Raw genomic sequence first — 12,808 nt, 5'->3', positions numbered from 1 at the left:
CCAGGCTAGGTCCTGCCTCACCTTGTCCGTGAAGCCCCGGAAAGTAAGGAGGATCCTTCGCCTGAGACCAACTCTCCCTTAGCCTCCACTGGAGAGACCGCAGGTGAAGACGTCCGTGAGGGACTAACTTCTCGAGTGACGACAGATGGCCGATCACGACTTGCCATTGCTGTGCTTGCCTGTTCCTAGCCGAGAGCAGGAACCGGCCGGCTGCCTCCCTGAATTTGCTGATACGCAAGTCTGCGGGAAAGACCTGCCCTGCTACCGTGTCTATCAGCATACCCAGGTACTTCATCTTCTGCTTGGGTTCGAGATCGGACTTCTCGTAGTTTATCACGATCCCCAGATCGCGACAAAACTTGAGGAGTCGATCTCTGTCCTGCAGCAACTGCGAGCGGGAGCTCGCCAGGACCAGCCAATCGTCGAGATACCTCATCAGACGTATCCCGTGCGAACGGGCCCAAGCTGACACCAGAGTGAACACTCGCGTGAACACCTGTGGGGCGGTTGACAGACCGAAACAAAGTGCCCTGAATTGGTACACCGTCCCGTCGAAGATGAAGCGGAGGTACTTTCTGGAGGACTGATGGATGGGTATTTGAAAATACGCGTCCTTCAAGTCCACTGAAAGCATGAAATCGTTCCCCCTGATCGAGTCGAGCACCGAGCGTGCCGACTCCATCGTGAACCGCGTCGTGCGAACGAAGCGGGGTTCAGGGGAGAGAGGTCTATCACCGGACGCCAGCCCCCGATGCCCTTCTCCACTAGGAAGAGGCGGCTGTAAAAGCCTGGTGATTGGTCCTCCACGATCTCTACAGCTCGTTTCGCCAGCATGGTCTTGATCTCCTGTCGAAGGAAGAGCGTTGTCCTTTGATGGATCCCCGGACATAGGTTTGTAGGTGGACCGGTTTTGGAGATGAGGGGTGGGGGCCGAGACTCGAAGGGTAGTAGATATCCCTCCCGAAGGACGTCTACTATCCAGTTCTCGGCGCCGTTAGCGCTGCCAAGTTGCCCAATGGCTCGCCAGGCACCCCCAACTTCCGGCAGCAGGTGAGGGGGAACGCCGTCCCTAGCGTTTCCCGACCTCGTTTCGACTTCTTCCCACCACCTCCTCGGGGAAAGGAGGGCTGGGAGGAGGGCTGGTTACGGCCTCCTTTAGCAGACGTCGAAACAGCAGGAGTCTTCACACGGGGTTTGGACGGTGCAACCGTCTTCGCCGCCGTGGAAGCGCTAGCTAAGCTCTTTGGCTTAGCCGCGTCGCTCGATGATTGCCCAGTAACCTTCGAGACTGCCTGGTGAAACTAAGCGGTCACTGTCATCAGTGCGCGCCTTTCCACCGCAGCGTCCACCATCTCTCCGGGAAAGAGAGCTGGGGAACTCCTAATTGGTCCATTGCGAAGCCCGAGTGCCGCCTCACGCCGGCCCCCTTGGTCACTCGGGTAAGGAGGACTTGCGTCCCTACGTCGAAGAACCAAGTTGGCCCACAGGTTAGCAGTCTGATGGGCGAGGTAAGAGATCGCTCTTCCTCCAGACTGGCACAGTCTCCTGAAAGAAGCGTAGTCTTCGAGAGCAGAACTCCCAGAGCCGGCTGCTACTTTGGATATCGTGAGGGACCACAAATCCAGCAAGAGACTGCCTGGAACGCTGCCATAGCGGTAGATTCCAGGGCAAGTGCCTCCTGCTGCGAGAAACCAGAGGTTCTCCGACAGGAGCTGCTGCAGGGACACACCTGGAGTCAGCCTCGCTAAACTCCGGGTTAACCTGTTTCGGCAGTATCGGGTCTTCCGAAGGCACGTAAAATCGCCTCTGACGCTGTAGAGGAGGAGGAAACAGCTTAGAAGACCGTCCGGATTTCAGCGAATCCTCCCGTCCTGAGACGAGATTCTCGGACTTGGATCCCAAGGACTGAGTGCAAGCTCCGATCGCGGCAACCCCACCATCATTTTGGGGTTCCTTCTTAGGACCCCAAAATGACTCGAGCCGGGACGTGGGCTCTGCCGGTGGTAGCGGCGATCCTTCCGCAAGGTCATTATGCTGACGAATCAGCTTAATGACTTCTGCAAAATTCCTCTGTATCTCGGGAGTAACTGCGTCTTGCGGAGTAGGACCGTCCAGTCCCTCCAGCAAGAACAGATCCCGAGAATACTCCTCCTTCAGAAGGAGGAACAGCTGCAGACCCCTGACGGTCACCTCCAACTACTTCCGCGTATGTTCTGGTCGGTCCTAGAACCGTGCCTGATCCATACGGCGTCATAGCGGGATCGCGAGCGGCGCACCTCTCGCGATCACTCCTCGGTACCTCGCGGCCTCCCGGTGTAAGCCGATGAGGTTGAAGGTACGGAGACGCAGACCTGACGCTCCCCCGCCCTCGCGTGCGTGGGGGGCTGCTGCTGATCGTCAACCCGCCTTCGCAAGGTGGCGATCGAGCAGCAGACCTAGCCTTGCCGCTCGCCTGGGGCGAGAGGCTCGGCTGAGAACGTTGACGCTGATCTCTAGCGTCAGGCGAGCTGTTGCTGGTTACCGTCTCCGCCCGGTCCCTATGGGAGCGGCGGTCAGGTGACCTGCTAGGCTCGCTGTCGCGGCGAGACCGGCCAGCGTCCTCTCGGCGCATCAAGCCGCTGGTACCGACGGCCGCGGGGACCCCTTCCTCGCCTCAACCCGTGGCCGGTCAGCGACCGTCACGTCAACCCGAGCAGCCAGTTGGTCGCTGCGAGAGCGTCCACTGGCCTGGCGAGAGTCGTGTGCACGACTCTCGCCCGTCTTCTGCTCCGCGCCCGCGGTCTTGACGGCGAGCGAGCTCGGGCGTCAAAACTTTGGCTGGAGCGGTCTCCCGTGGAAGAGCGTCCACTCGGTACTTCTCGTTCGAACGAGAAGCGGCCGAGACGGATCCTGATGTTAGCGCAGAACCGCTAACACCAGGTGAGGACGTACCAGCCGAGGCTGGTACACCTCTGGTCCCCGTCGTCTTCTTTCTTTGCAGAGGAAGAGACGTGCCCCGTTCCCGAAGGAACGGAGAGGAGCCAGCAAGAGCTCCCCGAATCGCCTGAGCGAGACGGGCCCTTAGAAGATCCCGAAGGAGTCGTTCTTAGGGGGGAGGGGGGAGGCAGGCATCCTTCTTCTTCTTCGGCTGGTTAGCCTTAGAAGTCGAAGGGGAAGAGGAGGCAGCAGACGACGAAGAAGACGACGAAGACGACGACGACGACACCTTCCTCTTCTTCCTCTTCTTCTTCGCCAGGCTCCGCAGGACAGACGTCAGGTCTTCCATCCAGGAGGGAGCCGGGGCAGTTGCCGAAGCAACAGGGCCCGACTGCACCTGTCCGGAAGAACCTGAGACTGTAGCAGCACCACCAACAGCAGGAGTGACAGGAACAGGTACAGGAACAGCAGGAACAGCAGGTACAGCATCTGAAATAAAAGGAGCAGCAGGGACAGCAACAGGTACGGCAGGCACGGCAGGAACCAGGAGAGCCAGGTGTCCTGTCGGCAGCTACCATCATTCTCGGCACTGCGGCAGGTCTAGGGGGGTACTCTTAGGGCAGTGGAAGTCCGGGGTCGGCAACACAAAGAAACCAGGTGGCGGTGGCACCGTCCTCTTTGGTACGGCAGTAATGGGTTTGTGCACCGCAGCTGTAGGCGTCACCGTCATTTACATGCGGCGTGTACCAAGATGCGGCGGCATGTCATATGCTGGTGTTGTTTATAGTGGTAGTGGTAGTGGTCACCACACCATGAGTGACCACTGCCGACCCCACCAACCGCTGAATCAACCCCTGAATACTTGGCACTCCCTGCAGTCCCAGCGACTCCCACACCTGTCCAAGGTCGTCCTTCGCTGGTGGCACATCTGCGGAAGCAACAGTCGGGTTAGTAAGAGGGGTTCCCTCGCGCCTGGGGGGAGAAGAACCCCACCCAGAGCGGACGGAAGACCCCGAATACAACTGGACGTCCGGGTAGCGGGCGCCCTCCTCCACACTCGATGGATCGAGTGAGGAGAAGGACTCCGCTAACCCCCCCGCAGGGGAAGGCGCGAAACGTGGGGGCTGACCGGGAGGCAGGAAGGAAGACGAAGTGTCAGTTACCAAAGGAGTCACTGGAGAGCTTTCCGATGACTTCTTTGGAGGCCTAAGTCTCTTCCTGCCCTCGTACAGAACCCACTGCGCCTCGGACCAATTCATACATGTAATACATGGCTCGTTCCGGGAGCATTCTCGCCCCCGGCAACGAGTACAAACCTCATGTGGATCTACGTCCACGAATGATCTAAATCCGCCGCATCTACGCCCCTCCAGCCCGGGACACACTCTACGGGCGACTGGGGGGCGCGGCGAAATCTCCATTTCTTGATCACTCATATTGATTAATGAATAAAGAAATGTACAAGTACTTACAATTCATCCACACTCAACTAAACCAGAAAAGAGGGCTGAATACTCAAAGCAAACGAAAAAAGCGGGCAGAGCGATGACGAACACGTCCTATCTCCACACGGCCGAAAGCAAAAGTGATTTGTTTACCTCCCAGTCGCGCGGCGCGCGACGATCGGACAAGCAGTTAACTACCGTTCTCCCCTTGTTCGAAGCTTACGACCGTTCCAGCTGCCGCTAGCTACTTCCTATTGTTAAAGGACCGATGGTTTGTATTACGTATCGGAACAAATATAAAACATTTCCTACCTGTTCTAAAGTGAGGAATGGAGAGGCGGAAAATGATTCCTCAACCTCCAATTTGTAATGGCGAAGCATTGCCATGAAGTCTCGAGCTTCTTGCTGGAGCCTGCAAATATTGGAAAGAAATATACATATAGATAATTTTCCAAAGGATTAATGTACACAAATCTTCTTACAAAGTGCAGAAACATGTAGTTTGTTAATACAGTATAACAGTTCTCAAAACATTTGTACAATGTGATCTGAGAGAAAAATATTTATTACAAACCAAATACTTTTAACATAGCCCATCCATGTACTTGACTGAGTAAAAATTCTTAGCTCTCAGAGAGTTGATCTAAGAACTGGAAGAAAAACCTACATTGACAGATTACTGCTTCTTGAAAATCTAAAGCAAAATTAATATCCATACCCAAAATAATGCAAATGTGTGACACTGAAACCAAACATGTTTAATTAAGCCCTACAAAGATACAAGAGCCAATAATGGTTCAGAAGACAGTATTACACAATATCCTAGAGCAATTCTGACTAAGGAGGAGGCCTCTTTTCCTTCAGCATCAGGAAACTATGTGGGGTACTAAAAGGGTGATTATGTTCACAGGCTCTTGACTGTACACCTAGGAAAAATACAGATGACCTGCATAATGGCAAACTCTTACCACCAATGTATAACAACAAAACTTGTTACAACCTGTTACCAGGCTCCAGGCCCTCAGCATCATCATTGCCTATAATGAAGAAAGCAAAAGTTTCGGGAATACTACCACTCATGCCTTTCCTGTGCTGTATCTTCCACTAATTGCCATCTTCCCTTTTCATAGTTCTCATCCAACTAGGCCTGGGTCTTTAACTATTCTGGTTCCCACAGGAGCCCACCAGACACTATCATATACGAGCCTCTCAGGTACTATGCAGAGGATATGTTCAAGCCATCTCTAGTTCCCTTTCATTATTTTTTCATCCACATAAGAAACTTACAATAATTTTTCTTATGGTATCATTTCAACTCTAGCCTTCATTCATATTCACATCTTCATGAAAACTGTATGTGAAAAATGATAAAAATATTACCTTGTAAAAGAGAGGGCAATTTCATCATAATACACAATTTCTGTTAAACACGTATGAAGTGAACTCCGAAGCTGTGGATGGCAAGCCTGTTCTGGAAATAGTAATGCCCACTCTCTGATGACCGATCCAGCTGTCATCCTCTGTATAGAAGACCTTGAACGAAGATGAGATATAAGGATGCGCATATAACATATATCTGGGGTCTCCTCAGGAGGGTACTCCACACCAGGCATTGGCTTTATGATGTACTGAGACAAGCGACCTGAAAGAGAAATATTCATTTAATTCTGAGCTAAAACATGTTCATTTACTTATTCTATTGTAGTTTGATTATTCACAAAAGAATAGCAACATCTAATTTTCTAGTGCATATACAAAATCTGATTACTAATATCATTCATACAGTCATAGAGCCCATATTCAATGCAGTCTAAATGGCAAGAAAAAAAATAATGAGCAGTAGGAAGCCAGTACATGCACCTAGATCCACAGGTCCAAACATGTTAACTGCCACACTTTTGTGTAATCTACAAAATATGCTGTGAGAAATCAGCAAGACAGGATTAAATCATTCTTCTACAAGTTATGGGTTTACATTAGGGAGAGAGAAAGAGATAAAGTCAAACTCATTAGGTGTAATGCTTCCCAATCATCATTGAAAAATGAAAAGTTTTTCAGCAATACGAGAGAAACTCCACACATAATAAATTTTCCAACCCTGTAAAGGGAGGGTTGGAGTGAAGAAGCACATCATCCATAAAACACCTACCAAAATGACTTTCAATCATCCATCCAATGAATGTTAAAATGCTAGAACATCACCCTGAAGTGACGATGCAGCCATGAAAGGGCATCAAAAGAACTAAGAACATCCTTTAAGAATTGGAACTTTGAACATTGGTAATATGATGGGGAGGGGACTTCTCTTTGCACATTAAGAAAGCTGTACAAAATGAGTAAGTAGTTACGGACTCGCAACTTAGAATAAGAGGAGTTAAGAGGAAAATGCAATGAAGGCAGTTTAATGAAAGGGTACTAGAAGTGACTGTTTAAGAGATGAATAAAGTCAATGAATGGTAGAAACAAAGTAGTAATCATGGAAATGGAAGTGTTAGGGGCACAAAAAGGAGAGGAATGTATAAGAGAAGATGGAGAACTGAATTCAAGAAGACTTGAGATACAAAAGGATACACAAAGGACAGATGTGTGATAGAAATACCAGGAAAAATTAAGCGGTTCAAAACTTTAAAATCATTCAACATTCAAAAATGGTTTTTAGGAGGTTTCTAACCAGAGACCTTCAGGTAGAAGGTGCAAAAGATACCAGTTAGTGACATGACATGAATAATTTGATGTCTACTTCCTATAAAAAAAAACATGTTTATGCTATTAGCACCTCTGTAGCTATCTCTTTCCAAGTGACCCTTGATACTTTGAACAATATACTGTACTTTTATCAAGTACAGTATCACAACTCTATAAAATAACACATTCTTTTGATTTATCTATTTTTTATTTTTTAAAGGCATCTTTCTCAGATGAACTAATAAGGCTTTGGGCACATCAGTCCAGGTAACAGATCAATTAATTTTTCCAAGGTAGAGTAGATAACTTATCTAAAAAAGCAGCTATATAATTTTCTTTTACCTAATAGTTTAGCAGCTGAACACCGGGCTCTCACAACCACAGACTGTCTTTCATGGTAATCATTAAACTGGTCACATCCTCCTATGTAGAACTTCACTTCTGCTTTCTGTCCAGGATCGGATAAGCAACTAATGCGTAGTTTTTTCCCCTCTCCACTCTGAAAATTAGACATTTTTATGTCACAACTTGAGACTCAGAGGTCTGGAAAAACTAACACCTATTAATAATAATATGTCACAAAGAATATGACCAAATATGTATTATGTTGCCTTACCAATACAAAGCTTGGCAAAAAATAAAAGCAATGATCAACACTGAAACATTCACATTAGCTGAGAATCTACTGACATAAAAAAACTCATGTATTGCAAAAAGCTATAAAATAATAGCAGAAGAAACTGCATCTTCAGTTAAAATTTTCAAAAAATCATCTTGTTGCTAGCAAGCTATGTTCTCCTTTCTGAGTGTTATATGGTTAACTAGAATCTAAGCTAATTTAAAACCTTAGAGAGGGAGATTGTTATCAAAACTTACTATATTATGATGAGCAATCAGAAGAAGACTTGGATCTAGAGGCACTTTGGGATTTGCCATTCCTAAATACAACCAACTGGCTACCAGAGGACAAACAGCCACCAACAGACAACTGAGAGAAACATTTTCTAGCAACTGCTCCCAAATCTGTGAAAAAATTGAGAATAGTAATAATTAAACTACACTACTTAATATTAAAATGACAATTTGTCCAAAATTGCATTTTTCCTAACTATACAAACCTGAGGTCCTTTTACAATAGGAAGGTACTAGCGGCAGCTGGATAGGTCGTAAGCTTTCGAACAAGGGGTTCGGTAGTTAACTGCTTGTCCGACAGGCGCGCGCGCGCGACTGGGAGGTAAACAAATCACTTTTGCTTTTGGCCCAAGCAAAAACTGCAGAGTGAGGGGTGGCATGAGGTGGGGCTATGTGTAAAAGGACCTCAGGTTTGTATAGTTAGGAAAAATGCAATTTTGGACAAATTGTCATTTGTTCCGACACGGCATACAAACCTTCGGTCCTTTTACAATAGGAAGACTCACTTCTTGGTGGGAGGAATCTGAGTCTTTTGTGAACAGACTGGTGTTCGCCCAACCTTGGAAGTCTCCCTGGTCGTAAGAGCGAGGGAGGGATCCAAGCCTCTGTCTGATTGATCGGGGTGTGCACCGCAGGATCAATGGTTAGACCTCTGGACCGAGTACTAAGAGAGAGGCAAGCGTATCTCTTCGTACCAGCAATGTAAGAACTTGTTCCTGTACAGGAGCAAATATAAAGTCATGGGTTTGACTCTTGTAGGCCTACCACTTCCCCCCCCTTGTAGGAGGAAGTGGTGGATATTCTCTCCTATCCCTAGTGAAAGGGATAGGATGGGGCTCTGTCATAGAGCTCACCTGCATCTCGTCCTCATCCAGCGTAGTGACGACCGTGGCCCTCTGCCACAGGTAGAGGAGGAGGAAAAGACGGGAAGAGGGAGCCAGTCACTCACTCATTCACACATCCATCCACACAGTCACACCAGGACTCGATGCTGTTTCAGCCTGCAAGGGTCTGGGTTTGCTACACAACTTGTTGAGCAGCCACCACGGGTCCCAAGGAAAAGGTATCCAAGGACCTGTGGGCAATATCCCGAAGGTAGAAGGACGTAAAGGTAGTCTGGTTAGACCAGACCCCTGCCTTCAGGGACCTGCGCCACGGAGAAGTTCTTACGAAACGCCAACGAGAGGCCAATACTTCTGACTTCGTGAGCTCTCGGACGGGACGTACGGATGTCGTCACTACCATCAGCCTCATACGCCCTCCTGATGACCTCACGCAGCCAGAATGAAAGAGTGTTCTTGGATACTTCTTTCTTGGTTACCCCGGTGCTAACGAAGAGGCGTCGACACTCAGGCCTGAGGTGTCGAGTTTTCTTCAGATAGCGCCGTAGCGCCCTCACAGGACAAAGCAGCATCTCATCCGCATCATTATCGGTGAAGTCCATTAGGGAGGGATCGTGAAGGAACTCGAACCTGTCGTCAGGGACCGACGGTTTCTGAGTCTTCGCAACGAAGTTCGGGACGAAATCGAGCGTCACAGATCCCCATCCCCTTGGAGTGTCGTACATCATAGGAAAGACCATGAAGTTCCCCTACTCTCTTCGCCGATGCCAGGGCCAGCAAGAAGAGGGTCTTGAGGGTCAGATCCCTGTTCTGACGACTCTCGGAGTGGCTCGAACTGGCGTTCGAGTCAAACTCCTAAGGACGAGAGTCACATCCCACGCAGGGGGCCTGAGTTTCCTGGGTGGGCAAGACCTTTCGAAGCACCTCATGAGCAAGGAGATCTCGAACGAGTTCGAGATGTCCAATCCCCTCAGTTTCAGGACGAGCGCCAAGGCGGCTCTGTATCCTTTGACTGTGGGGACTGAGAGGAGCTTCTCTCGGCGAAGAAAAAGAAAAAAACGAGGAAATCCGCTACCTGCTGAAGAGTGGCTCTGAGAGGAGATAGACCCCGTCTACGACACCAACCACAGAAGACGGCCCACTTCCCCTGGTACACAGCTGCAGAGGACTGACGGACGTTTCCAGCCATCTCTGTTGCTGCGCTACGAGAAAAGCCTCTCGTTCGCAAGATATGGTGGATAACAGCCAGCCGTGAAGACGTAGGGACTGGACTGCTCGGTGGTACCGCTCGACGGTGTGGCTGGCTTTTGAGAAGGTTGTGCCAAGGGGGAATCTCTCTCGGTTCTCCTGCGAGAAGAGCCAGCAGGTCCGGATACCAAATGGCCTGTGGCCATTTGGGAGCCACCAGGATCATCCTGAGATTCGGGGTGACCAGTGCTCGACTGATCACCTTGCGAATCAGGCTGAACGGGGGAAAGGCAATAGACGAAGAGGTTGTTCCACGGGTGTTTTGAAGAGCGTCCTCTGCAGCTGCCCATGGGTCCGGCACGGCCGAGAGAACACCTGGAGCTTCCTGTTGTTTGCCGGGTGGCGCACAGAATCCACGACTGGTCGCCCCCACAGGTCGAAGAGCCTTTCCGCCACGTCCTGGTGTAGAGACCACTCGGTCCCTATCACCTGATCCCGACGGCTGAGCGTGTCTGCTACTACATTCCTCTCCTGAATGTACGTGCCGACAGCTCTATTGAGTGTGCCTCGGCCCACTCGTGCACCTGCCGAGTCAACTGGTACAACGGGAGAGACACTAGGCTACCCCCCTGTTTGTTGACGTAGGCCACTACCGTGGTGTTGTCGCACATCAACACCACTGAGTGTCCCATCAAGCGGTCCTGGAACTCTTGGAGAGCGAGGAACGCTGCCTTGAGTTCCAGTACATTGATGTGAAGGTGCTTGTCGTTCTCGTCCCACACTCCTGAAGTCAGCAACTCCTCCAGGTGTGCGCCCCATCCCTCGGTCGATGCGTCTGAGAACAGCTGCATGTCCGGGGGGGGAGTGCGCAGAGGCACTCCTCTTAAGAGGTTCCTGTCGTCCAGCCACCAGGCTAGGTCCTGCCTCACCTCCGGTGTCAGTGGACACTGGGAAAGCTTGGGGGATCTGTCTGCCTGTTGACCAACTCTCCTTTAGTCTCCACTGAAGAGACCGCAGGTGAAGACGCCCGTGAGGGGACTAACTTCTCGAGTGACGACAGGTGTCCGATCACGACTTGCCATCGCCGAGCTACCTGTTTCCTGCCGAGACAGGAACTGGTTGGCTGCCTCCCTGAATCTGCTGATCCGCGAGTCTGCGGGGAAGAACTCGCCCTGCTACCGTGTCGATCAGCATACCCAGGTACTTCATCCTCTGCTTGGGCTCGAGATCGGACTTTTCGAAGTTCACAAACGATCCCCAGATCGCGACAGAACTCGGAGCATGTCGATCCCTGTCCTGTAGCAACTGCGAGCGGGAGCTCGCCAGGACTAACCAATCGTTGAGATACCTCATCAGACATATCCCGTGCGAATGGGCCCAAGCAGACACCAGAGTGACACTCGCCTGTGAACACCTGTGGGGCGGTTGTGAGACCGAAGCAAAGTGCCCTGAACTGGTACACCGTCCCGTCGAGGATGAAGCGGAGGTACTTTCTGGAGGACTGATGAATGGGTATTTGGAAATACGCATCCTTCAAGTCCACTGAAAGCATGAAATCGTTCTCCCTCCTGATGGAGTCGAGCACTGAACGTGCCGTCTCCATCGTGAACCGGGTCTGCGAACAAACCGGTTCAGAGAGAGATCTATCACCGGGCGCCAGCCTCCCGTAGACTTTTCCACCAGGAAGAGTCGACTGTAAAAGCCCGGTGACTGATCCGTGACGATTTCTACAGCTCTCTTGCTCAGCCATGGTCTTGATCTCCTGTCTCAATGCTACGTCCTTCGATGACCCTGGAACGTACGACTGCTGTTTGGACCGGGTTGGAGGTGAGGGGTGGCCGAGATTCGAAGGGTAATAGATATCCCTCCCGAAGGACATCTACAATCCAGGTCTCGGCGCCGTAGGCGCTGCCAAGTTGCCCAATGGCTGGCCAGGCACCCCCCCACTTCCGGCAGCAGGTTAGGGGAACGCCGTCCTAGCGTTTCCCCCCTTTCTTTCGACTTCTTCCCAGAGCCTCCACGGGAGGAGGAGGGCTGGTTACGGCTCCCCTTTGTAGAAGTCGAAGAAGACAGAGTCTTTCCCCGGGGCTTCGACGCAGCTACCGTCTTAGCCACCGAGGAAGCGCTAGCCGAGCTCTTAGACTTGGCCGCAGTCGAGGCTGCCCAGAAGCCTTCGAGACTGCCTGGTGAACCAGACGGTCACTGTCGTCAGTGCGCCGTCTGTCCACCGCAGCGTCCACCATCTCTCCTGGGAAGAGAAGAGAGACGTGGAACTCCGTAAAGGGTCCGTTGCGAAGTCCCAACGCCGCTTCACGCCCATCCCCCGCCCTGGAAACCCGAGTAAGGACAGCGTCCCTACGTCGGAGAACCAGGTTGGCCCACAGGTTCACCGTCTGGTGGGCAAGGAAGGAGATGGCTCTTCCCCCAGACTGGCAAAGTCTCCTAAAGGCCGAGTCATCTTCGGGAGAAATTCCCCCGGAGTTGGCTGCGACCTTAGATACTGTGAGGGACCACAGATCTAACCAGGAGACGGCCTGGAAAGCTGCCATGGCAGTAGATTCCCCCAGGCCGAGTGCCTCTTGCTGCGAGAACCATAGGTTCTCGGACAGGAGCTGCTGCAGAGACACACCCGGAGTCAGCCTGGCTAACTCCGGGTTCACCTGTTTGGGCGGCATCGGGTCTCAGATGGCACGTAAACGCCGCTGTCGCAGCAGAGGAGGTGTGGAAGCAGCTTGCTTGACCTGCCAGACTTGAGAGAACCGTCTTGCCCGGAGACAAGCGATTCTACCTGGTCCAGCACTGAGTCGGCAAGCTCGGAAC

At 51.3% G+C, this 12,808-nt stretch overlaps 1 protein-coding gene across 1 annotated transcript in view; it reads right to left on the bottom strand.

Annotated features, from left to right (window-relative positions):
* LOC135226397 (TATA-binding protein-associated factor 172-like) overlaps positions 1-12,808 on the bottom strand; it is a 165,766-nt gene that overhangs the window by 72,597 nt on the left and 80,361 nt on the right. Inside the window, 4 exon segments of the mRNA XM_064265884.1 lie at positions 4,674-4,773; positions 5,742-6,003; positions 7,389-7,545; positions 7,923-8,069. Of these exon segments, the coding sequence (XP_064121954.1) occupies positions 4,674-4,773; positions 5,742-6,003; positions 7,389-7,545; positions 7,923-8,069 (666 nt within the window).

The sequence above is a fragment of the Macrobrachium nipponense genome, chromosome 14 (assembly GCF_015104395.2).
Source record: "Macrobrachium nipponense isolate FS-2020 chromosome 14, ASM1510439v2, whole genome shotgun sequence".
In the NCBI taxonomy this organism is placed as follows: Eukaryota; Metazoa; Arthropoda; class Malacostraca; order Decapoda; family Palaemonidae; genus Macrobrachium; species Macrobrachium nipponense.
The sequence above is the reverse complement of the archived record's forward strand: the minus strand, read 5'-3'. Positions and strand labels throughout refer to the sequence as shown.